General features: G+C 41.7%; 1 protein-coding gene across 5 annotated transcripts in view; it reads right to left on the minus strand.

The window, feature by feature from the left end:
• The window catches only part of CSMD1 (CUB and Sushi multiple domains 1), a 2,022,178-nt gene that overhangs the window by 248,861 nt on the left and 1,745,405 nt on the right, over positions 1 to 27,912 (minus strand). For all 5 annotated transcript variants that reach the window (XM_045451804.1, XM_045451793.1, XM_045451792.1 and 2 more), the window contains 5 exons: positions 21,357 to 21,548; positions 15,812 to 15,950; positions 11,862 to 12,049; positions 8,301 to 8,495; positions 723 to 839 (listed from right to left, as the gene is read on the minus strand). In XM_045451804.1, the coding sequence (XP_045307760.1) occupies positions 723 to 839; positions 8,301 to 8,495; positions 11,862 to 12,049; positions 15,812 to 15,950; positions 21,357 to 21,548 (831 nt within the window). The remainder of the gene's footprint in view (positions 1 to 722; positions 840 to 8,300; positions 8,496 to 11,861; positions 12,050 to 15,811; positions 15,951 to 21,356; positions 21,549 to 27,912) is intronic.

The raw sequence follows: 27,912 nt of genomic DNA on the forward strand, positions 1-27,912 counted from the left end.
AAAAACAAAACTTAGCCATGTAGGGTTTTCACTGTACTACTGGGGAAGAAAAAAGAACCTGGTCTATAAAGTTATAAACATGACTATCTGGTTTACTCCAGAAAAGAACCCAAGTCAAAGGAAACGTCCGTGGTCAAGAGTGAGATTGAGGTGTGGGAATCCAGCTCTGGGAAAACCCAGTGCAGACCCGGCAGGAAGGCCCTTTTAGAGAAGAAGCCATGCGGAAAGCTGGCTCAGACTGGAAGCGAAGTTCAGGAGGGAAATTCGTAAGCGAGGTGTCGTGGGGTCACATGGGGATCTGCCCGCTTTTACATCTCTACCCACCCGAAGGTGAGCTCACTGATCCGGTGACTTCCGTCAGCCTCGGACTGAGAAATGCAGGCGCAGACTGGTATCCAGTGTTCCCCCGGCCCACCTCACTTGGCCATCCTGCCTCAAAAAAAACCCAGTTTCTAACAAAGGATGAGTCAAGCCAAACTGATTCTCTCTGATTATTCTGGATCAGAATCTCAGAAGAAAATTTACGCATTTCATATGGCATTGATAAAATAACTGGAATGGATGCTGTGTACGTTTAGAAAACCTGTTGCTTTAACACAAGTCATCTTCTTTTATAGTTTTTATTATAGTCAGAGCCGAAAGGTTTGTTTATAAGATGACAGAAAAACTAACATCGAAACAAATATGACCACGAATAAAACATTAAAGAAAGAGAAACTTACCAAACTCCTTTGGCACCGTTATGGAGTAGAGGCATATTTGACCGGCCGTGTAATTATGAGGGTAGTTTGGTGACAAAACGACCCCTTCGGACCCCGTGTACTGGCCTCCGCAGGGAGCTGCAAGACGGAGTAAGCAAACAGCATTCGCAAAACCATCGCCACACCTGCTCGCGAGGGGCGGGCCGCAGGAGGATGAAAACACCGAGGAAATGAGCATCTCACCTGGTTTGTTCAACAGTTTAACAAAGTGGGGGCGGGGGTGCCTGGGTGGCTTAGTGGGTTGACCGTCCGACTTCGGCTCAGGTCATGATCTCACGGGTCGTCAGTTCGAGCTCTGCATCAGGCTCTGTGCTGACAGCTCAGAGCCTGGAGCCTGTTTCAGATTCTGTGTCTCCCTCTCTCTAGGCCCCGTCCCCGCCCCCCCCCCCAACTCACACTTTGTCTCTCTCTGTTGCTCACACTCTTTCCCTCAAAAATAAACATCAAAAAAATTTAAAAAAGAAATTTAACAAAGTGGCCAATGGAAAAACTACTTCACTTCGCTGTGGGAAGTGAAGGAAAAGAAAAGCGGAGATTTACCAAGTTTGAATAAAGACAACTTAGGAGAAAAACCTATGATGGTCTCAGGAAATCCCAAAACCTCTCCCAGACGTGCTAAAATGATCATGAAAGTGTTAGTAAGAAACTAACAACAAGCCTGAAGTGAACAGATTCCTGAGTTACTTTGAGTCTCACGAGAATTTTCTGGTTGGCATCAGTCACATTAACTGAAGAGCTACAAAAATTATTTCAGTTTTCTACTGTTTTTACATTACTACAGGGCTTAGAAAAAATAATGTTTGCTTTTAGCTTTTCATTGTTGAACTTTTCATCTCAAAGACTCAGTTCAAGAGTAGCATATAGAATTACTAATAAGCCGGGGTCTCTTCCTGTAAGTTTGATTGAAAACTGAATTGACTCATAACGAGAAAGCCAGGGCAGGCACAGTAACAAGTGTTACGTGCAGAGCTCTGTGTGCGCGCGTGTGCGTGTCTTTACTTTCCTTCTCGTTACTTTATTCACTTGGGCATGACTTTTGCCACGGAAACACTGAAAACACTGGGACAACACCGAAAATACTCTGGGAGCATGTGCAAACAGACATTCAATTGAAACCTAGGCTCGTGACTCCCAGTTTTTTGATTAAACACCCCATCCTTCAATCCGTCAAATGCGACTTCAGAAGACGTCCCAGTCTGCAGAGTGTGACCCGGGACGGGCACTGAACTGTCAGCCTCCCGGACCCTGCTGCCTGCAGCCTGACCATGCTGCTCCTGGTCTCAGATACACCCCCATGGACCTCAAGTCAGAATCATTTTTAGTGTTTGAGAAAGTAGGTTTGTACAACTTATTTATTCTTGATAAGGCAGTTTTCGAGCACCAAAAGACAAATCAAAGGCAATATATTTAATCCTTTCAATGTTAATTAACACACTATCAAGTCCTAACTGATAGGCATTCTTCGCAACTAACAAAGCTCCTTGGACTATGTTGACATTGAATGTCAAAGCACCTCATTCGTGATTTGTGAGAGTTCGAAGCCATACATCGCAACAGCTTGGAAAACTGAAGTCTTATTCTCAGTTTCAAGGGAAAACAGCTTACGCATCTGACAGCATTGATCTACTTATGATCAACAGGTAGAGATTTTCTTTAACTACACTGAGTGTGGTCTTCCCGCTGGTGTCTTGATTCAGAATAATTTTATCATCCCACGACACTTACACTGACATTTTACAATTCTAAAAAGAAAAATTCTACTTTAACTTGTTGATGGAAGTTAAACTCCCAAGCTGAAGGTTCTACATGAAATGCTGGGTGACTTATTCTACTAATTTAGATACATCGCTTAATTTTTTTTTTCACCTCATCCATAGAAATGCAACCAGGGTATTTCAGAACTACTTTTTTCCTTAAAAGTTTACAGTTCAAATTTTAAAAAGTAAGCACCATGAAGCATAGAAATCTATTTTTTGCTCAGCCATATAAAACTCAAGCAGGTAACTGTGCAAATATCCTTTCTTTTAAACCTAGAAAATCCATCCAGTTCAAATTTTAAGCCACAGGTATAAATAAAAAGTGGAAGCAAATCACCACTGGGGTAACATTGGATGCTCAAATGATCTGACAGACAGAAATCTTATCAAGGACACTGTGTGATGTATTTGCGGAAGTATACCTACAAACATTTATTTTGTTCAAGGACAGGATGAAAGAGAATTATTTTGTGATAACACAAGACATTAAAAAAAAAAAAAAAAAAAAGATGAAATGAAAGGAAACTGACCTGGCATTTTAGGTCCACTGCTTCCTTGATGCATTGGGTTGTGCTTACACGTTCTAGATAAGCACCGGAACTATTTTGCACACAAGCAAACATTTGTGAAATTGACAAAAATATGTATAGGATTTTCATTTCATTCTTAATGATTATTCTGTCCGTGTTACTGCGCTGACCTAAGACGCAGATAGGTATGGTCTTTTCCGTAATGGGCATTATTTTACGTTAATGTGATAAAAGAAAAATAAAGATGTTCTTGCTCTTTGGTAATTAATGCATGAAACAGATAATTTTCTAAATGAATAAAGAGCAATAACATCATAACTACAGATGGTAACAAGAACTCACTCATCCATCTGGTTAACTGGAATGTACGTCTCATATGTAAAGGCAACAAAATTCAATCGAATTGAATGTAAACTGAAACAACACAGCTAACATCCTGACCCGTGAAACGGGCTCTGGGTTGTTTCAATTTCAGTTCAATTTACAGTAAATTTCAGTGAAGAAAAACTGCAGACAACAGATGAATCACCAAGAAAAAAAAAATCATATTCTACATTTAAAATAAACTAGTCCAGAACGTGCGGCCTGCATTCCATAATATATGGAATATTGAAATGGTTTTTTTTAATGTTTTATTTATTTTTGAAAGAGAGAGAGAGAGAGAGAGAGAGAGAATGAGTGGGGGAGAAACAGAGAGAGGGAGACACACAATATGAAGCAGGCTCCAGGCTCTGAGCTGTCAGCACAGAGACTGATGCAGGGCTTGAACCCATGAACCGTGAGATCATGATCCGAGCCGAAGTTGGACGCTTAATAGACTGAGCCATTCAGGCTTGAAATGTTTACAATATAGCAGAAATCCCTGGTTTAGCTGGTCATCTAAGTGATCCACAGGTAGTGATTCATGCACAAAATGTGTTATTCCCCATGACAGATCCAAAAGAAACTACAGGGGGAGGTAATTTCTACTTTAATGATTTGGTATTTTGAGTTCTACTTAAATGTAAATAAATAGCATAAATAAAAATTTATGTGTTGTGCACTTTGATGACAGGTAAACAGAAATTGCTCTTGGCTTTATGGGTCTTCAAATACAGAAGAAGAAATAGTCTCTAATTTAAAATTTGATTCTGTATCTATTATCCAAATGTGACTTCTTTTATTTATGTTTATTTTGTGGCTATCATTCCCCCACAGGTTCAAATTGTATTTGAGTTTAATACAAATTTAATTCCTCCTGCATATTATTTAACAAAGTCTAAAACTCACGTTCTTTCTTATTTTTACTCTGGTCCCCATATATATATCCTCTGTGGAGATGTCTGAAGAGGGATATTACCACACCTGGGATGTACATTTAGTGGAATATAAGAAAAAATATTAGAACCTCTGTAGAAAGTTATATTCCGGGAGGTATTTCTGTTCACACATTATCTATGCGCGATGCCTGCTGGGAACTGCGGTGTGTGTTAAGTGCATTACACTTATTGGGGTTTCATGCTCAACAGTCACGACGTGACTGGATGTCAGACCAAGAGTCTGCCATCATTGCCCTCTGGTTTATTAAAAGGATCATGTACTCCATTTACATGTAGATTAAGATCTACATACAGAATCCAGATTTTCTATTTATTGAGCCCCTACTTTGTCTGAGACAGCCATATGCATATCCCATTTAATCTTTCCAACACTGGGGAGGTAGGCATTCTTATGTCCTGAGCCCTGGGTGGTGCAGCCAGAATTTGGCCGCCTCTAGTTGGATAACCCCTGGGCCCTGCTCTAATCCCCACCCTCAGAACCTCTCCCCTGGAAAGTGGGGTCCTCAAGACCTAGGAAAGCAGCCTGCAGGCAGCCCTGGACCCACTTCTGGGACGGCGATCTAAGACCCTAGGCTCCCTTGAGAGCACTGCCTGGGTTCCACGGTGTCACCTCCCAGACACCCCTCATGTTAGTTTTTAGGAAATTTAGCAGGAAGGACCCCAAAACTTCCATGTTGTCGAACCTGCCCAAAGCAGCTCACACGGTAACTTAAGTATGTGGCTATTCAGCATTTTTCATTAAATAGAGCCAGGGGAGGCACTGACTCACAAGCTGGCCTTCATGGCCACGACTTAAATATACTGCCTGGTGCTAAAATTTACAAACTTCCCTCATAAATTTGCTTTCTATATATGCATATTATTTTTACATATACATGTACATGAATCATGTACATCACACACATATATTTAATCTACATTTAATATATATTTTATTTAATGTATTTATTTCAATATCTATATTTAGTATATATTGAAATATATATACATGTATACACCCTATAAGTATAAAGGGAAATAAACCTAAAAACATAATAAAAATATATATTACTATTTATATTATTAGTTATCCATCAACATTATATTTATATTAGTTATATATTATTGGTATATAAATATATATATTTCAATATATATTATATATGTTTATATGTTATTAATATAAATAATATTTTTATTATGTTTATAGATTAATTTCCCTTTACACTTATAGATGTGTATATGTGTATGTATGTAAAGAGTAATTTACATATATAACAAGTGGCTTCCAAAATCTCAAAAGTAAAAAATAACAATAAACATTGAAATAGAAGTTTTAGATTGCTTTTTAAGAATTTGAGATGAATGATGTTTCTCAAGCCCTTCCAAATCTATGAGGTTACTGGGCATTTTATTTCATGTATATGGCATTATTTATATTTTATAACGGGCATGTGCATTTTAAATATAATCAAAATGTGACATATTAAGTTTCTACAAAATGTAACATAAATATACGTGGATTTTTACGTACCTATATTTTTAATGGTTATTTCTTTTTGAGAGAGAGAGAGAGACAGAACATGAGTGGGGGAGAGGTAGAAAGAGAGGGAGACACAGAATCTGAAGCAGGTTCCAGGCTGAGCTGTCAGCACAGAGCCCGATGTGGGGCTCGAACCCATGAACCACACACAAAACCGTGACCTGCGCTGAGTCGGATGCTCAACTGGCTGAGTCGCCCAGGCGCCCTGATTTTTACATCTTTTACGGCTATCGTTCCATATTATTACGATAGGTCCACAGAGGGTATCAGGCAAATATCACCGTTGTCCCTGACGAGAAGACACAGAGGCCCACGGGCACCGAACCACCTTCCCACCTCGCACATGAGGTTCAGAGTGGATCTGGAACTGGACTCCTCTCTGGCTTTTCCTCGAGACGGAAATAGAGCAGGCAGGCACACGGCCACCCCTATCCCGGGCCCGATGGCGTTGGGGGAACGCAGATTTGCAACAAGGAAATCCCACAGGGTCCCACACGCACTTTGCAGTTAACATGAGTTATGAGGCTGGCCAGCTTCCTCACCCTCCACAGAAGAGATTACAATGCTGAGGACCCAAACCTTACTGGTTAAGTTCAGACGTTAATGAAAAACATGGAAACGCGCACTATGCATGGGGGGGCCATGGTGTGTTTACTTCCCTCTCTCAGCATCGTTCACTCTTTCAGACCTGGAATCTGAGAAGCATCCATGAATCTGTTTTCATTTTGGTTATTAAAACATGTCAGATTAGGAAGACTTAACAGGCTGCATAATTTTCCATGAAAATTTATTTTTAGCTTCTCACTAACTTATTCATTTCCTCTAGAAACTTGCGAGAAGTCCTTACTGTGCCGGAACCCAGTGCTGAGTCCTGGCAAGGTGGCTTCTTAAATCGACAAGTTCTCGGGTTCACACACAGACTTAGGGACACGGATGTCACAGTGTGACCAAGGGCATTACGTTGGTTTGTTTCTTTTGTTTAATTTTTAAATTTGACCTATTTGGTCTGAAGGGACCAGTAACATGAGCTGTCCTGAGTGGGGGAGAAAAAGAAAGCTTTTGGTAAGTTCATTATATCTAACTAAACTGGTACCTGAGTTCATCCTAAAATAACTTGGAAATCATTTTTTTATTTTCTGCAAAGACCATGGGCTTTACCATCTTCTTTTTAATGTGCATCATCTCAGGGTAGAGGTTACAAGTCATATGCCCAAAGCTGGAACACTTTGGTCTATGGACAGTCCTACGAAATCACTGACTAGATTAACATACGGACACGGCCAGAGACCCGGAAATCTACATCTCTCTGTCACTGCACTGTCCGGGGTAACTGCCACCAGACTTCTGTCACTGTAGGTCAGTTCTGTCTCTTCTTTTTTTGAGAGAGAAAAAGAAGGAGAGAGAGAGGGAGAGAGTGCCATGAGCTGGGGAGGGACAGAAGGAGAGAGAGAATCTCAAGCAGGATCCACTGACAGGGCTCACTCCCACAGCCCTGTGAAATCACGACCCGAGCCAGAATCAAGAGACAGACACTCAACTGAGCTGCTCAGGTGCCCTAGTTCTGTCTGCTCTTGAAGGTTGATCTTACCTTTTAATATGTGGATTTAGTAAGTGAATGCCCATATAAAGAACTACAACTAGTGATATTTGGGGGGAGAATGACACATGAATCTATACACATATGTACATGTGTATACACACACACACTCACACACACACACACACACACACACACACACACACACACAGAAAGAGAGAGAGACATAGAGACATTGAAATACAGAGGCAGAGACAGGAGCAGAAGAGTGCATCTGGAGACTGTTACTTAGAACCTCTTAATGCACATCAGGCCTAGAATATTAAAAAAAAAAAGAAGTTAAAAATGCCAGACTATCTGAGAGAAAAATGTCATCCCTCCCCGAAGCCTGTGACAATGGCCATACATCAAATGATCAAGGCATGTGAAATACTTAGTCCGCATTGGCTCTGTAAGGGAATCTAACCCTAACCACTGCTTAGGGGACTACAGCACCAAAGCGTGACAGAATTTCTAAAATGAGACATTGCATTCTAAAGTAAAAGTAAAATGAGATGTTGTATTCTAATTTTTTTTTAACATTTATTTATTTTTGAGACAGAGAGAGACAGAGCATGAGCAGGGGAGGGGCAGAGAGAGAGGGAGACACAAAATCGGAAGCGGGCTCCAGGCTCTGAGCTGTTAGCACAGAGCCTGATGCGGGGCTTGAACTCATGAGCCGTGAGATCATGACCTGAGCCCCCCAGGCGCCCCTGAGACGTTGCATTCTAAAGTAAAAGTCAAATGAGACGTTGCGTTCTAAAGTAAAAGTCAAATGAGACCGTGCATTCTAAAATAAAAGTGTTATGAAGGACAGCACAGGGCCCACGCGTACCGTTGCAGGAAGGCAAGGCCTGACTCCAGGCAGGTTTTCCGTCCGCTCCGATCACACAGGTGATGGAGGAGGGGTCCACAATCTTGTAGCCAGAGTCACACTGGTAGGTCACGGTTGAGCCAAGCTTGAAGTCTGTGCCAATGCGTGTCCCGTTCATTATATTTCCAGGGTCGAAACAGGCTTCCCGGGGCTTCTCTGTAGAAGCAAAGGTCACTCCGTAAGGGCAGGGATCTTAAGCTTCTGTCTGTTTCTCTGTTTGCTTGCTCATTTTATCTACTGCCTACAACAGTGCCTGGTGTATGAGAAAAGCTCAAAAAGTATTTATAGATGGACAAATAACCAAGTTAGTAGCTAGGTATCAAGTTAATATTAATAACATGTCATTATTAATGTGATGACTACCAAGTTAACAATTCAATAACACGAAAATAGGAAAAACTCCAACTTAACACAATTACACTTCTTTTCTTAAAACCACATTTTACTACAGAATCGTTATTGAATCACTTTCATTTAGGTAAAAAACACATTACTTTTTACGAGTTTTTTGTTTCTTGTTTTTTTGTTTTTTCTTTTTGCTACGGAACCTAGTACTGAAGCAAAGAAAGCGAGGCTGGAAAAGTTGAGGTCATTTCCTACCACTGCACTGAAATCATGCTGATGTGAAACCACACGCCCTAGAGGCCATGAGAGAATCCGGCCACTCCCGGGGTCGGGCTCCGTGCGTGCCAGCGCTCAGCACTTGATACCGGGAAGAGGAGACCGGCAGGGAGGACAGGAGAAGTTCCGGGCCTCCCACAGGGCTCCCTCCCTGCACTTGGGGGCACAGCGCCTGGCGGTGGGGTCGGACGGATGGATAAGCGCCAGTCGCCGCACCTTCACCACCACGACCTCCCGACAGCTCCGACCTGGCTGCGGTGACCGCCCCAGGGAGGTGAGGGCCGGCTGCGTTCTAGGCACTGAGTGGGCTGCACCTCGCCCTCCACTCTGTCCTCCCCTGCAGCTCTGCGAGGGCTGCTGCAGACTGTGGACCTGGGGAAGCCCAAGAGAAGTGCAACAACTTTCACTTGGGGCACCTGGGAGGCTCAGACGGTTAGGCGGTTAGGCGTCCGACCCTTGGTTGCCGCTCAGGTCACGATCTCACAGTTTGTGAGTCCGAGGCCCACGCTGGGCTCCGTGCTGACAGCTCAGAGCCTGCCTGGGATTCTCTCTCTCCCTGTCTCTCTCTGCCCTTCCCTTGTCTCGCTCTCAAAATAAAGAAATAAACTGAAAAGAAACTTTCACTAAAAGCCTATCTGTTCCCAAATATAAATAGAAACCAGTCTTTTTTTTTTTCTTTTCCCTCTGAGACTTGTAGCTATGTGGTTAATTCCTGTTGACTTTTGGTAACCTTACCATTTTAAATGTCTTTATATTCAATAGACCTTCCAAAATATCTCTAAATGGATGGATAACTCTCTCTATATATAAGTATATAATATATATAAGTATATATATAAGTATATATAGTATACAAATTATAATATATAAATGTTATAAATATATACAATTATATAAATAATTTATAATTATAAATATATAGTTATATATATAGTAATATATGTAGTTACATAGTTATATTGTACTTCATCATTTGAATGGCGTTTTTGCTTATACATGTCAACATTTTTCATGACATCATCAAAGTTCCTGGTAATGTCAGAAGGCTCTAGATCTGAATTTTATAGATGTTCAAGTGATCAATTTAGAAGATACCTGAAACATTAATCTTCGTTTTTTAACTGACAGTATAAAAATACAGTTTGGCTTGTGTGTGCATGTCTGTGTGTGTGTGTGTGTGTGTGTGTGTGTGTGAGTGTGACAGAGAGACAGAGGGATTAAGGTCATTAATATCAATACAAGCTCAAGGGTAACTTGAGTGGATAAAATAGACACGTTTTCACTCTTCTTCTGGCTTGACGCGTGTCAATTCCTTCATTCACCTAGAAAAGATCTCTGGAAATTATAAGTGGTAGACTGATTTTCTTTGGCTGGAATTAATATTGATTACGCTCTCTGTTTAAATTGTTTCTTACTGATTGTCCATCTGTTGCTTATTATTATTTCCACAAACTCCTGTTTGCAGGAAAACCATCCTGAGAGGTTCTAACAGATATGCCATGACAGACTAAAAGTGGAGTGAGTTTTGAGGACTTAACATTGTGTGTCCGCTTAGGAATGGATGGCGTGTGGCAGAGGAAGAGAACAGCACGAAGTTTGGGGAGGCTTGGAGGAAGTGGTGAAGTGCACGTCTGTGAGTTCTTGTTACGCCAGAAACCGTCTGATGATATGGTAAATGCCTAAATGTGCTGTTTTTCATTATTCATAAACATTAACAGATCCCAACCCCAAAGCACAAGAACTCCTCTGACTGCTGAGTTATATAATATTTTTCTCTTAGGCATTTTAATAAGAATCAGTAAGTTTGTAGATTTTGGTGTTTAGAAGGAAATAGATTAATTTTCTACCTAAAATCATATAAAGAAACATAAGTCCATTGAAGCATTAACAGACATGAAATGTGTCCTGTGTTTTTTTTGACAATTCTAATCACTGATAAGTAACTCAAGTTTAAATCAGTATACATATTTTCATTATTTTTTTAAAGCGCTCACTAGTCTGAATTGATATTTCATTAAGTCCTTTTCTCTAATTCTTTGTCATATATCTTGTATGTTCTTGGTTTCCATGAGACACGGATTTGAAAAGAATGATTATTTTCATGGACGCTATTGAAAAATGCTTAATTTAGGGTGGTTTGTGTTTGAGTTTGTCTCTATTTTCTGTGGCAACAGGTGATGGGGGGTCCCAAACGAAGTGGGAGACACCCATCTGGTGGGCAAACAGGGAAGCTTGCCTGGGCTGGGGCTCCTCACGAACCAGTGCCCACGGGTGGTGGAGACAGGTGAGGGCCACAAAATCACACGTTGAAAAGCAAGGAGATAAAACTACTATTCTGATGTACTTAACCTTAGTCATTCTGAAGAAACAAATGAGAGGATATTAAAACACATGCTAAAATAATAACAATTATTATTTTTTTAGTGTCTCTTAATTTTTGAGAGAGAGAGAGAGAGACAATGACAATGAGCAGGAGAGGGGCAGAGAGACAGGGAGACACAGAATGGGAAGCAGGCTCCAGGCTCTGAGCTGTCAGCACAAAGCATGATGCGGGGCTCAAACTCACAAACCGCAAGATCATGATCTGGGCCGAAGTTGGACGCTTAACCAACTGAGCTGCCCCAACTCTTAAATGTCATCAAATCCTTCAATACACACATCATAATTTATTTTTACATGACTATGAATTGGGGGAAAAAGAAATTATTCATTTTCCTTGTTTCCTTTCAGCAAAGGTAGAAATGTGTCTCTGGATTTTCTTCCCTACTGTAAATATCAAACATTATGTTATGCGAGCATTTTATGTATGAAACAGTCACACAAGACCTCAGAGATAAATGCTTACAATGAATAAACCTTGATACAAATTATTTGACACACAAATTAAGCTGATCACCGTACCTTTAAATTCAATCGCAAACCCCGACAAGCCCACGGAAGCATCACTCCGAAAAGCCAGAAAAAGACTATTTCCACTACTCTCTATTCTTTCTGGGGCTTGAGAACCCTGGAAACTTCCAAGGAGAGGTCTGTTGGAATCTTCTCCTTCATAGATATGTAGGAAATCATAACTGGGCTCCATGTTGAAACTAAAGGAAAGAGCATTCATCAGGTTGGGCACCGAACACGTGTCTCGTATTTCCTCCAGACTACAAGCACACAGTGAGTTCACTTACCTTCATGCAACGAATTTTAAAAACCCGAGCAACCCAGAAGTTAAATGTAAAAATAATTGAAATGTGACAGTAGCAATGTGTGTAACTAATATGAATGATCAATACTGTTAGCATGAGACATAATGACTGCTATATTCAAAATGGTAGGAGTTTATACTCTGGTTTCCCTTCAGATCGTATAAATCTTTCATCTTTTACAAAATGGGAGGAGTTTGAAGATATCTGTAAGACAATGATTCCTAATAGCGTGGACAGAATATCTCTTCCCTGCACCCAGGAAATTGCTAAAGAAATATGGTTTGAAAGAAAGGGGTCTGAAAGGGAATTCCCACCGATATTTGATTTTTACGTGAATATTTTTAGTTTGAAAAACAGGTATCCTCGATATCGCTATCCTTAATTTTTTTTTAATTCTCTGTGAGTTTGTTTTTACTTTTAAAAATGTAATTGCCTCTACTTGGTTGGGTCAGTCGGCTGACCTCAGTCATCCCTGGGATGGCACGAGGAGTGGCAGGCACCCACTCCGTTTCATGTTCCTACATCATTGACTTTTTCCAATCTTCTCTTCCCGCCCCACACCCCCCGCCCCCCTGCTCTCTCCACTTCTCCCTCTGTGTCTCTCTCCTCTAGTATTAAATACCCTGGTAATCCCCAAAGTTCTCAGGTGGGATGTGGCTTTCCGTGTCTCTGCCATTTTTGATGAGAAGGCGGATGGTGGTCTGGGCGCTTCAGAAACGTGCACACTCTCAGGTGAAACACTAAAGCTGGAACAGACGGTAAGACCTCGAGGAGATCAGAATTAACTGACAAATTAGACAGAGGTTTCAAGTAATGCCTTCTGACTGGCCTTCCACCTCTTCCTCATCTCTGAGTCGGGGCCTTTGTGTCTTCAGCAAGGACTCACTCCGAGCAGCATCCACTCTGTCTCCCTTCAGTTGGCAGCGTATTTCGATAATAGGGATGGTGAGTCAGGAAGCTTTATCATCACTAACGTGGACGTTGTTTAAGTGGCTCTAGTTTACCTGGAGATCCAGGTGATGAAATAGGAACAAAAGGTCTCTCCAGAAATTGCCCCGGGTGTTCTGAAGGAAGCCACCGAGAGTGGGCACCACGGAGGACCCAACATTAACACTGCACCTAGTCCTGAATCGTGCCATCCCAGTTTATGCCAAGGTTCCACTGGGCCCTGCGGGAAGTCCCTGGACATAGTTTTTAAGGGAGCTTTAAAAGATTCCTTAGTCTGCTTACTTGACAAATTCCTTAAAAATCACAAATGGAGAAGTAAAAGATCAGGCATGACCAAACCGAAAGGTGTCAGCAGGAATTGTATCAAACAGAAGAAGCTGATTGGAGGAAGAATTTTATTCGGGATACTTTATAAGAATGCTATTAGAATCTGGGGATGCTGTGTCCCCATTAACCGGTGGAGCTCATTACTGTTACAGATTATATTTAAGCACTGGAGATACACCGAGTCACAGAAAGGAAATATAGTCTGACCTCTCTCTCTCGCTCTCTTTTTGGATATACCATAATCCATGCACTAAAGTCTGGAGTGACATTTGTAATTCATCATGATTCTACTTGTAAAATCCATTTTTTAATGTCCTTTTTAAATTTATTTTTATTTTTTAGAGAGGGGCAAGGGGCGGAGAGAGAGGGGGGACAGAGGATCCGAAGCGGGCTCTGCACTGACAGCGGAGAGGCTCGAACTCACGAACAGTGAGATCATGACCTGAGCCTAAGTCAGACGCCTAATGGACCGAGCCACCCAGGCGCCCCTATAAAATCCACTTTTAATTCTGCATGATCCATGAGACCCAATAAATAGGCCAAAGTGTGGCCCAGCTTTTGAACCAAATGTAATCTGAGTCTCAATGTGTATCTTCGGCTCCCCGGTCTACAGGGACCTGTGATGAGTCACCCTTCCCAAAGACCCCAAGACCCAGGGAAGGCCTTGGAGTGCACGTTCCAGGTCAAACAGTGCTTGGTCCTTCCTGCTAGTCGTGCCATCTGCTCCCCAGGCCCTTAGAAGCACACGTGACTTTACTGACTCCCTATAAACCGTGCGTCTGGGCAGCGCGTGTCAAGGCCAGCGTCTCTTTGCTTGGGGAGGTGAAATCCTGTCCCCACCCAGCACTTCTGGCTCCCTGCTCCCATCTACCCAGTAGACCCAGTCGTAAGGCTTGAGGGTCACTCCCACCTGAGCACCCGCAGCTTGTCCGGTTGTCCGCGTCTTGGAAGAAGTCACACATGTGTGATTTTTCCGTGACACTGGGTCAGCTAATGACTTAAGAATCTAGAAGTTGGAAGAAAACTTGGAGGTTTTCTATTTCACCTCTCTTCCAGAGAGGTGGGTAAAATAAATAGGAAAAACAAAAACCTCTATAAAGCTGCCTTCTGTCTATACTATCAAATGGATCGCCCTGAGGGAACCTTGATAAGGACACTAGGACACACTGGAGGGTAGGAAACTCCTACTTCTAAGGCCCCGTGTTCTCTAAAAGGCTTTCAATTGTTCATTTACTTCTAATCTCACGGTGCCAGAGGCATCTCCAGGTTTTAAGGCCTTGGTAGAAGTTCGCATTCACAAAACCTACAGAGATACCCAAAAATACAGCTGCAAATGTTCGGTGGTTTTGCACAAGGGCTGAGTGAGTGGCATAATAAGGGTTCATCACTGGGTAAATTTACAGCAGCTTGAGTAAATTGAAGACATGATGGCTTATCAGGATGACTTAACATTTAGAATCAGGGACATTTAAAATTATACTGATTCAGATCCCATCAGGAGGAGAAAGTGAAAGATAATCATGGCCAGGCCTGGGTTGGTGACGTAAACATCAGAAAAGGAAACGTGTTCAACTGATAGATAGATACACTTAGACCACTTCACCCTGGAGAGCTAAGAGATCAGTAAGACGGCCTCTAGAACCAGGTGCCTTTTAAAAAGTCCCTTCATTTAGTTCAATCAATAATCAAAATACAAAGGCGAAGATCGTGGGATTTGGAAAAAATGCAATTATCGTACACCAGATACGAATAATAGGATAGTCCTATAGAATTTACATTTATAAAATAATCACAGTGTTTGAAACTCCGCCATCTGGTTTAGCAGGGATAAGTCAGCAATCATTTTTTAAAGAGTAATGTCTATTAATTCAGACTTTACAGCAACCACATTTAGAGGAATTTCTATTTTCAAAGTTCTATGAAGTCATGATATTTCAGTGATGGTAACAGGGCTACCTGTGGGAGTGTCAGACAAGATGTACTGCGGAAACGATTTTGTTATCACGCATTTAGAGAAATACTCCTATTGTCTCTGTAGTGCCCTGATGAGAAATCATACTAAGTGTATCTGTACCACTTTTTTATTACTTTTCTTGAATATTCTGTAAATTCAGCCTTCTCATGTGGAACATATTGCATGCGGGATAGTATTTAAAAGTAATTCCTGCCATGTCCTAATATAAGCAGACTTCTCGAAAGCAAAAGTACAGATACGTGTATTTCCATTTAGGTCATTATGCGGCCCTATGTAGTAACTATTCGAATAACATCTAGGGCGTCACTCAAGGTAAAACCAGGTACTTTATGAAGGGATATGTGAGGTAATTTTTCGGTGTGACACTTGAAAAGTCTACTCAAGGGGGATTCAGCAAAAGACAGTACCTTTTGAATATCAAGGCGATGACGAAGTCTGGATTCACTTTTATTCTCCAGTCACATTCTTTCCCCGGAGGATATGGCTGCGGGTAGTTAGGTGATAGAATGACACCCGCTGGGCCCGTCAGGTTCCCTCCACACGCAGCTGCCACGGAAGAGGGACAATGCTGGTCAAGGTGAAGTAGGACATCACAGAATTCATCAAGGGCACTCAGCATGTGTCAGGTTAGTAGACAATTATCTGGATGAAAATTTAAGGCCCAGGAGGTCTGTATGTTTTTCATGGACTTGTTCATGAATTTCATACAATGTCCCACCCTGCTTTTACGGAGGATTTGTAACTGTTGACAAATAAAGTTCAGTTGCTATGATTTTAAGCTCTACCCAGTTAAACAGATGACTTTACTCCCCCACACTCCTACAATGCACACAATACACCTTACAGAAACACTTGGAAAGGGAAAGAAATGGCCACGAATGTCACATTATGGTCCTGCTGATTCTCCTGTCCTGTCGTAGGATTCACAAAGTCATTGCTGACTTCTTCTAGAAGGCATGCTTCCTGTTCACCTGTGTCTCACTAACACCTGGCACAGTTGTGATCAGGTATCCAGGGAATATTTGTGGAGTGAACGAATACACGTTATGCCAGGTATTCCCCAGAGTCCTCTGATATACGTAAGGTTTGGGATACAATTCAAAATGACAAAACTAACACAAAATTTAAGTGACATCTGGGAATATGGAACCCGTAACAGACTGAGCCAGAACATCAATCTGGAAAATAGAATGTAATCACAATGCTCAGCATGTTAGTATCAGAGAACAGTGCTTTCGATGATACTCATCAATCTACTTGGTTTTTACCTATCACTTTTTCACTACCTGTGTTTACATTTACGTTAGGAAGATAATAATTATGAAGTTCAGTGGTGTTAATAGGCAAGCCAATTTTCATTCTTGAACTTCAAAATGTTTAGGATGGTTTCATTTACTACATAGGATTTCTGTCAAATCTTCCATCATGTTTAAAGGTGTTAAAACACTGCAAAATTCACAGGCATACATTTTAGATGCACGGATGAATATACAAGATTGATGGTTCTTCACAGCAAATACAGTGATGTCTCACCAAGTTGTCTTAAAAAAATCAGCCCAATTAAATTATAATGTTCTCCCTAAACTATATATCTTATTTCACATCACTGGCCATATATCCATTTAAGAGAAAAAAAAAAATGGTAAGTAGAAAAAGAAACACCCTAATTGGCAATCTTTTATACAGAGACATACATACAGATGACTTTTATTGTGAATAATGCCAGTGTACGTGCTTTCTAATTTTTGTAACGATTGTGTCTTTGAATACTCATTTAACATTCCTGAAAACTTTAATTTTCCATAAGAAGAAATGTAACACATTCTATTACTTTCTGTTATGATTTCAGTCTCACTAAAGGCAAACTCTAACTAGTATCACTAGTATTATAATAAATTCAGATATACATTCAAGAGTCATATAATTTTCGCAAAAATGGCTAAACCCACATGTCCCCCAGCATCGAGTGTGACTGTAATAAACTCTGCTGGGACCACTGTCTACTCGGCTCTCCCAGAATCAAGTGGACGTTGACAGAGGAAAGCCAGGCGAGGCGCGGGTGGAGGCAGGTGGCGCTGAGATGGAGGGAGCAGGTACCTCCGGGTCTAGAAGATTCCGCCGCATGCAGGGTTTGCAAGATGCAGAATGACAGATTCAGGACACCGGCTAGCAGGGTGTTGCCAGCAGGAAGAATGTGGGGGTGACACAAGGTACTGACTTAAGAGAAACCAAGAGGCATTCCTGTCTTATCCTGAGAGATCCAAGGAGGCCTTTTTAAATGAGGTTATCCAAGAGCATCCAGGGGAAGTAAGTAGCACTGTCTGGCTGTGTTTGTTCTCTCTTTGGGTCAGGCATTCTTCAGTTTAGTTTCATTAGGTTGTAACTTGAAAGCTTGCAAAATATTTTGGACAGCACTAGCACTGCGTACAGAACGTGACCCAGGCACTTCGGGAAATACTCCAGAGGCAATGGACGTAGACACAAAACCCACAAATCTGTATCAATCCCCAGTGCCTCCTTCCCCAATCCTTAGGATCCCCTCCTTAACGTACCAACAGCACCTCCATCCTTCACGGTGTGAAGCAGCACACTTGAATGAGACACATGCGTGTTTCTGCTTCGATACAACTCAGCGTTCACACCATCAAATGGCCTAACTGGGCTCGAAAGGGCTGCCCTGGGGGTCAGGGCAAGAGGATGACACAGAATGAATTTCTGCAAACTTAGGGCAAATTCTTGCTCTTGAGAGCCATTTACAACTTGGAGTTGGAGAAAAGGTACTGCAGCCTATGTGAGGAAAGAGAGATTACGGGGACTTTGAGGGATCCTCATGCAGAACGAGAAAGTGGTTAGTGTCCTCTGGTCTGCAGATGAGTCCTCGGGAATCCGCTAAAAAAATCCCAAAGGTAGTGCCTCATTCATTGGAGTCCTTTGATAAGTGAAAAAAGGGAGCTATCCAACCAGTCCACAGCAAAAATTAGCAGCAACAGACGAGGTGGTGGAAATATGAGTAACGTGCCAGCAGGTGAGAGGCTAAGGGATTTCAGAAAAGAGAGAGAAAGAAACAAAGATACGAGGGGAAACACTAATAATAATAAAAGGGGAAAAAGAAATTAGCAGGCCACCCAGCGCTGGGTTGAGCGCTGACTTTGACTCAGGTCATGATCTCGGGGTTCGTGGGTTCGAGCCCCGCGTCGGGCTCTGTGCTGACAGCTCAGAGCCTGGAGCCTGCTTCAGATTCTGTGTCTCCCTCTCTCTGCCCCTCCTCTGGCTCATGCTCTCTTTCTCCTTCAAAAATAAATAAACATTAAAAATAACAATAAAAAAAGAAATAAGAACAGGGTTTTGTTTTTTGTTTTTTGTTTTTTTTTGCCTCCTTTAAGGAAAATAAACACTCACTCATGGCTCTGTTGGTAATGTAAATTGGCGCAACCCTTCTGAGTTTTGAAAAATGTTTTAAAAGCTTAAGAAACACATACGTGTGTAGAAATACGTCATTTATATCAAGGGTGCGTTTTGCAACAAGAGGGTTCATTCTGGCAATCTTTGTGGTAGGGGGAAGACTGAAGCGATTCTGAGTGCACAGTCAGAGGGGACGAGAGCAGCCCGTGTAGGCAGATCCACTCAGATGCTGTGCAGTCATGAAGAACACACAGAAAGCACATCACGGCACAAAAAGATCCTCATTTTGTTTCGCGCTGGTAAGTCAAAGTGCAATTGACAAAATAGGATGCTGTCACTTAAAAACATTTTGGAAATAGATTCGATAAACATAAAATAATTATGAAGCTTACTTATGTATGTTTGTGTTAATAGTATTTGCCTCCAAGTAGAAAGATGACAGCTTTTTGTCCTCTTTTCCCCCTTAACTAAACATGCATTATTTTTTAATAAGGGGGAAAAAAAAGGCTTGAAGATAAAAGAAAAACTGTTTTAAATCAGAAGAACAGAATTTATGTGCGTGCTAAGACATGATCAGCTGATGCCCCAGTTGACAAGTTTCTTACAGAGGACATAAGCCTCGTTTCTGGGAAAGAAAAAAAATATATATATACGTATATATATATATATATATGTATGTATGTATATATATTTAAAATGTAATGAAAAGATAAGATTCACTTATTCCCAAATACACATATACACATTTTCTATTTTCCCGTTACATAATACCTATATGCGCAGGCCTGGCTGCCAAGATAATTGATGTTCATTTACCTGCAGGTGAGTTTAGCCTGTCCTTGGTGCTGATACTCAATGCAGAAGAAACGCTGCCTATTTTCTCTGCTGGGAACTGGCTTATCTAGTCATTGGTCAAAACTATGTCACTAAGATATAAACTAACGAAAGGCGATCGATTAGTTGGGAAGATGGTCACACTTTCCCAATGTCTACATTAATGCCAACTGAGAAATAATCTCAAAGTGTTCAATGGATAGATGCACGGCTCCCCCATGAGATTAAAATCATGCAAACTGGGGGGAGTCATTCCCAATTTAAAAACAGGGTGATGGTTTAAAATGCTCGTTGCATTTATAGGCAATCACTCTATCTTAGAAAGAAGCACGCAGAAATCTTGCAAATCTCCAGATGAGGCGGCTTGCAATGTAATGCAGAATGTCACCCACAGAGTTATGAAAGGTAGACGCGGCACAAAGCATCAGGTAAACAAAGGCAGCTCTCCGACGTGGCTGCACACACTAACGAGCAGAACCATCGGATCCCATCCATCTTCAAACTCCTCTAAGCACTTAGTGATAAGTTATGAGCTGCGTAGCACAGCTCCCCGGGACCACGGAGAATCTCTCTACTGCTGCGTCGATGATAATAGAAATCATTTTAAATCACAGAATCCCCTCAAGTTCACCCTATGCAAAATGGCCTATTAACCATGTGCATATCATTTCATGACCACTTCCTCTCTTCACAGATTAATTAAATTTTACCTTTTTCAAGCAGATCATAAAGAAGTCCAAATTCAACGGTGACGGTTCATTAAAATAATAAAGCTTAGCAGGGTTCCTTTCAAAAATAAGGTGCAAGGGGTATTTATGGTCAAACAGCTGACTGAATGGAGGGACACTCTATATGTAATTACTATTTATACAAAAATATGTGTTTCCCTAAAACCGTATTTGTGATAGAGTTCCGTGAATAGTTATTCAAACAGAAATCTGCAAAACCAGCTGCTATCCTTTGAGTAAGGTCAACCTACAAAATCCTAGTGAATTTCAAAAACATGGTTCTCCTTTTATCTTCATTTTGACCAAAGCAGTATGATCTCTAGTTTTCGGGATTCTGTTCAAATATACTGATATTATGGAAAAACCATCTAAAAAAAGAAAATACTTCTTACTGAGTAGGTTTTGCTGAAGGGCATGTTTCTATGTCAAAAATGAGAATTGCAAAGGAAGGGTTATGAATTTTCAGCCACCCAGAATTTTTTTTTTTTTTTTAAATTTTTTTTTTCAACGTTTATTTATTTTTGGGACAGAGAGAGACAGAGCATGAACGGGGGAGGGGCAGAGAGAGAGGGAGACACAGAATCGGAAACAGGCTCCAGGCTCTGAGCCATCAGCCCAGAGCCCGACGCGGGGCTCGAACTCACGGACCGCGAGATCGTGACCTGAGCTGAAGTCGGATGCTTAACCGACTGCGCCACCCAGGCGCCCCTCAGCCACCCAGAATTTTGAGTCACAGTCATTTTTACAAGGTCCGTTGAGGCTAGGACACGTTAGGTAACTATCAATTACTGCCCATTAAGTAAACCGCTTCCTTTATTTCACCTAATGAAATAAAGTTTCCAGGTTTACAGTGAAATCTCCATGGAGTCTGTGAACCAGAGGGCACGTGAGACATGTTTCTGAAGAACGAACACATTTATGGAGCAACGTTTAGAGTGGCGTGCATGCGTTCCGAAACAGAACATGTCTATTTTCTGTTGTACCATACCTATGCACGTGGGAGGGTCTGGCTGCCAGAAGAATCGGTTATTCAGCTGCACACAGGTGATTTTAGCTTGTCCTTGGAGCTGATATCCGGGGTCACACTGGAAGGTGACGGTATCCCCCGGCTCTCTACTATCCCCGTAGCGGGTGCCGTTCTGAGGCAGGCCTGGGTCATTGCAGGTGGACGCGATGGATGCTGCGGAACAAAGGCAATACCGGGTCAAACGATGCACACGGGGTCCCCACGCTTGCACGGGTGAGGGAGCTCTTGTGTGCTGAGGCCCTCTTGACTGGAATCGGGATTCTTCCGTCTGCCTCTGAATGTATGAAGAGTTCCTATTCCCAGGGATACGTTCAAAAACCTGCATCCTGAGAATGCTCACTTTGAACAGACACAAGCAAAGTTTGTTGAAAACGCAGCCAGTGATGGAATGTATCAAGGAGTTGCAGTATGCTATCCTTAATAAGCACACGTACATTCTCCTCCGCTGTTCTCGTTAACAGTATCTAAACGAAAATATAAACCACGATTGAAAATGCTTAATTAAACCACCACAATCTCAAAGAACGTGGAGTAAAACAGAACAGGACAAACTCCTTTACATTCTGTGCCTTCCAGGCAACACCAGCTCACGATGACCTTTGACATTACAACGGGGGCCAGCGAGAGAAGACGCGGGTCGGTCTTAACCAGGATACCATTCGTGGATAGCTGTAATTTTCTTGGTGCAATTATTAATAACCCCATTTCATGGTAAAATGATTAATAATCCCGTTTCGCTCTCAAAACACTTCCGATTCGGACAACAAATGAAATGGTCATCCTAATCTCAACAAAATTCTGAAAATGATGATTCTTGGTCCAAAAAAGAATCTAAATATTAGGAATTTCAAGTCAGTTTAGTAGAGACCAGCATCTCCAAACCAGCTGGTAAGAGAGCTTTGGGGGTCAGCCGGAACAGGAGCCTCTGAAGTCCTATGGAGCGCGTATTGTAATAGAGGCACCCAAAATCACGTCCCACAAATCAGCCACCAGCCCCGTGTGAGTCCAATCAACAGAACTACTTTCCCACCCAGATTCTGGACCAGGATTTTAACTCCCACAACGCACTGAAACGTAATGGCCTGAAAAGTCCTGTCACTGTCTCCCGTTTCTGTCACTGCTTCGTACTTGATGTTTTACTAAAACTGAGGAAGACGCCCATCAGGGTCCAAAACTGAAAAGAATTTTTGGGATTCCATTTTCACTTTCACCTACAACGGCGAGCTCGCTCCCTCTTCAGGGCCGAAGGGACTGTGATGGAAAGTTAGCTCTTCTTGTGGAGGGCGCCAGGGCACAGAACACCCGCTTCCTGAGCGAGACAGAAAGGGAAACGGTGACTGCCCCACAACCCAGCCAGCATGCTGCCCATCCTGACGTGTGCAGATTGCCAGAAACGTGCGGGCTTGGATCTGTGTGCTTTGGGCTTCCCGTCTGGTTCGGTCTGGGAATTCTGGGACCTCGCGACGTATCTGGCTAGACAGCTGTGATTTCAATAAAAGTGAGGACATGCAAAACAGGGCAGGCCGCGCCCTGTGTTCTCTGGGGGAAGGGTTCGGCTGTGCAGGTTTGAAGCTTGAAGGAAAAGGACGAACGTCAAGGCTCCTCGGAGAGGTCAGGCTTGCCTCAGCGCCCAGCCTTGCCCCCTGGGACCCAGATCGCCTCAACTCACTGACCTTCAGCTAACTAATCGGAACAAATGGAAAATATCTAACTTACTGAATCTGTCGTGAACATCACGTGTGGCACCTTGCAAACCTGTCTCTCCAAGCTGACTGAAGGCACAGGTTGCCTTACCCAGACACCATTTTTCACTAATTGGCTTTTATTATATATTGAAATACAGAACCACGAAGATCTAAAACTATTAAAAACACAAAAAATGGAACAACTATTACACCATTCAGATTAAAAAACAGAATGTTATCACTCAGCCATATTATCAATACATATCGATGCCTGCACTCTCCCCCCTCCACCCCTGCACCTCCACTCCCAATGAAGTCACTATCCTGAATTTCATGGTTATGATTCTGTTCCTTTTCTTGATAGTTACCATAAATGGATGCATCCCGATAGTGGCTGCATGGGTGGCCTCCCTTTTGAATTTCTATAAATGGAATCACACATTATGGCTTCTTACGAGACTTTCTATTTGCTGGGTATCATGTTTGTGAGTCATCCACATTCAGGCGTGATGCTCTGGTTACTGTCATTGCACACGGTTTTCCCTGCATCAGTGCCACAATTTACTCATTCTGCTAGCAGCTGGCTGATACCATGCGAGCACAAGTGTAGGCTGGCTCAAGGAGGTTTCCCTCTTACCCTTCTGCCCTAACCATGAAAAGACACACTTATGAGTCCTGGAAGAGTAGGAACATGAAGCAAGACTGTCAGTCGGCTTGCAGACCTGGACCTTGAAGCAAAGCTACCCCACAGTTTAAAACAGAGTGAAGGTGGAGACCCACAGTCTGAAGGTGGAGACCCACAGTCTGAAGGTGGAGACCCATAGTCCGAAGGTGGAGACCCACAGTCTGAAATTGACTTGGTCCAGGGTGCCTGGGGGACTCACTCAGTTGAGCATCCAATGTCAGCTCAGGTCATGATCTCACAGTTTGTGAGTTCAAGCCCTGCGTCGGGCCCTGTGCTGACAGCTGGGAGCCTGGAGCCTGCTTCGGATTCTGTGTCTCCCTCTCTCTCTGTCCCTCTCCCGCTCGCACTCTGTCTCTCTCTCTCTCTCAAAAATAAATAAACATTAAAAAAATAATAAAATCAAATAGACTTGCTCCAGCAGACAGTGTTTCAGTTTGGGGGTCCTTTGTTATGCAGCAATAACTGACTGAAACAAGTCCTGTGGTGGTAAATTATCTTCGTTTTGTCCAAAAACACTTTAGTTTTTTAAAAATATTTTAAATTCTTCTTTACTCCTAAAGGAAATTTTTACTGAGTTTATAGTTCCAGGTCAGTAACTAGTTGGGATTTCCCCCCGCCCCTCACTACTGTTAAGAAAATTATTCTAGTTCTTCTGGCTTCCAGTTTTCCCACGTCATCTTTCAGTCTGAAACTACAATAAGATCATACTCTGTATTTGGTATTCGAACTTTCATAATATTGCATCTATGCATGATTTTCCTTTTACTAACTCTGCTGGGAATTTACTGGAGGTTTTGAATCTGAGGATTAAGCCATCATCTCGTCAAATGTCTCTGTTTCTCACTTCTCAAATTAAATTTAAGCAAATATCTCTATCTTCCATACCTCTTAACCTTCCTTTCATTTTATAATCTTTTTAAACTTTGTTCTCTCAGGGCACCTGGGTGGTTCAGTCAGTTAAGCATGTGACTTTGGCGCAGTCATGATCTCACAGGTTGTGAGTTCGAGTCCTGCTTCGGGCTCTCTGCTCTCAGTGCAGAGATCCTCTGTCCGCTTCAGATCCTCTATCTCCCTCTCTCTCTCTCTGTCCCTCCCCTGCTCATGTATGTGTTCTCTCTCTCTCTCCCTCTGGTCATAAATAAATAAACATAAAAAAATCTCTGCAAACTTGGTTCTCTCTTCTGGGCAATTGTTGAGAGTTATCATCCTTTCATATCTCCATCTGCATCAAACTTATTTTCTTTTTTTAAATTAGTTTTGAGAGAGAGAGAGAGAGAGAGTGCAAGCAGGAGGGGTAGAGAAAGAGAGAGAGGGAAAGAGAGAGAGAGAGACCTTAAGCAGGCTCCGTGGCCAGTGTGGGGCCTGATGCAGGGCTCGATCCCACAACCCTGGGATTATGACTTGAGCTGAAATCAAGAGCAGTGCACTCAACTGACTGAGCCACCTTGGTGCCCCTCCAGTTTATTATCTTAACAGGACACTGAGTTTTAAATTTTCCATCATTGTGCTTTTCTACCATGCATCATTTGTTTTCAAATATATTTGGCTATTTATATAGTATATTGTTACTTACTCACATTTTGGCTCCTTTGTTTTTATTTTACACGGTGATTTGACAACTCTGTTCATTACACTGTGGTTACCACAAGTGTGGCTACCCTCTGTCACCACATATCACTTACAATACCACTGACTATCTTCCCTATGCTGCAACTTTTATCCCCATGACTTATTCATTCCATACTGGAAGCTGAATCTCCCACTCCTGTCACCCATTTTGCCCTTCCCTACTCCCTCCCTCTGGCAATCATGAATTTCTTCTCTGATTTACGGGTCTATTTTTGTTTTTTTGCTGTTGTTTGTATGTTCTTTTTTTTTTTTTAAGATTGCACATATAACTGAAATCAGATGGTATCCACCTTTGTATCTCTGACTCATTTCACTTCGCAAAATACCCTCTAGATCCATCCATGTTGTCACATATGACATAACCTCATTCTTTTAGGGCTGAGTAATATTGTGTGTGTGTGTGTGTGTGTGTGTGTGTGTGCGCGCACCACTTCCTTATCCATTCATCTATCAACATACACGTAGGTTGCTTCCATATCTAAGATATTGTAAATAATGCTGCAAGCAACGTAGGGTGTATATATATTTTCAAATTAGTGATTTTGTTTTCTTTGGGTAAATACCCACTAGAGGAATTACTAGATGGTATCATAGTTCTACTTTGAATTTTTTCAGGAACTTCCATACTGTTACCCACAATGGGTCACCATTTATAGTTCCACCATCAGCGCACAGGGGTTCCTTTAGTCCCCACATCCTCACCAACACTTATCACACCTTGGCTTTTTGATTCTAGCCATTTTGACAGGTGTGTTTGCATTTCCACAATCATTAGTGATGTTAAGCATCTTTTTGTGTGTTTCTTGGCCATCTGGATGTCTTCTTTGGAAAAATATCTACTCAGCACCTCTGCACATTTTTAATTGGTTATTTTTTTTCTGGTGTTATGTATTCTGAATATTAATATTATTCTTTTTTTTTTTTTACCTAGGAGTTTTAAGATTTCAGGTCTCATGTTTAGGTATCTAAACTGCTTTGAGTTTATCTTTGTGTAGGATGTAAGAAAGTGGTCCAGTTTTATTCCTTTGCATGTGGCTGTTCAGTTTTCACAGCACCATTTATTGAAGATGTCTTTTCCTCATTGTATATTTTTGCCTCCTTTGTCGAAGATTACTTGACCATATACACATGGGTTTGTGGGCTTTGTCTCACGTTCTGTTGATGTTATGTGTCTATTTTTGTGCCAGGACCATACTGTTTCGATTACTACAGCTTTGTAGTATATCTTGAAATCTGGATTTTTGATAATTTCAGCTTTGTTCTTCTCTTTTATTTTTCAGACTTTTTGATCTGATAATAATTCCAATATCTCACGGAAACTATAGTGTTTCTGAGTTTTGAATTCACACTTCTGTTTTTCGAAGATTCAGCCATAGAAATTCTTTGTGGTTTTCTCTAAAGCTACATTCATCCAGAGGAGATTCACATTTGATTTTACCATGCACCTGGAATACTAGGAGCCTTCTACCTCTTTACAATAAATTTATATTTATGAGAAAAGTGATGCATTTTAAACCATACAGATGATAGGAATTCATCTATAAGCTAGTTTGCTATCAGCTTGTGGTTATGAGTTCTACATCATGTATATCTATATCTGTTACTCTCTCTCTCTCTCTCTCTCTCTCTCTCTCTATTCTCCCTTATACTGACAGTAAACACCCCCCCCCAAGAGTTCTAAATGTATATGAGGTGTCCAGTTATATTTCCAATATCGGAAAGATCTTTTAACTGGCTTCCTATTTCCTCAGCCCACTGCACTCTCAAAATGGAAGCCTGGCATCACTGTTGACCCCCAGATGCTGTCAAGACAAAGCCAACTTCTGAGCTTCATAATCTCTCCCTATTTCACATGATTCTAGGACCTCTGAGGATTCCTTATTTTCTTATAGGCTCAGTTATACATTTTTAAAGACTAACAACAATTTTCTCCAGCGTCTTTCATGTATTTTCAGTAAATATGTTGTCAAAGTACCTATTTTATTGTAAGGCTAGACATTGAAGCCCCTCAACTATAGTTATATCTTCATTCCATAGAATGACATCTGGCATATCATACCGTTCATCACCACTGTTGTTATTTATCACCTCGGGTGTGTTAAGAAGGAGCATTTTCCTTGGAAATACAGGTCTCAGTAGATATCAAGAGGAAAGGAAGCATCAGAGCTTGAGAATAGGTTTTTCCGATGAGAAGAGGGCAAGAAATGCCATTTTACAGTCACTGAAGGACATATTTTTAGTTTCCCACTTTCTGATAAGTACAAAGATTAGAAAGCAGAGCAGAAAGCAAACTCATTACCCCAAAATAAGACTGGTATAGCGCTGGAGTGCAGGACAGACTTCAGGATGTGAAGCTTTTGGTTAGAACGTCAGGAGCGCCCCACCCATAAGCCACCCATTTATATGAGATAGAACAGTAATTACAGAATTCAATCCCCAGAATCCTAAGTGGCCACCATCTAGGCAACAAAATGGTACCTGTATTGAAGGAGTATTTTATAAGCAATCTTGAGTTTAC

This window comes from Leopardus geoffroyi, chromosome B1 (genome assembly GCF_018350155.1).
Source record: "Leopardus geoffroyi isolate Oge1 chromosome B1, O.geoffroyi_Oge1_pat1.0, whole genome shotgun sequence".
NCBI lineage: Eukaryota > Metazoa > Chordata > Mammalia > Carnivora > Felidae > Leopardus > Leopardus geoffroyi.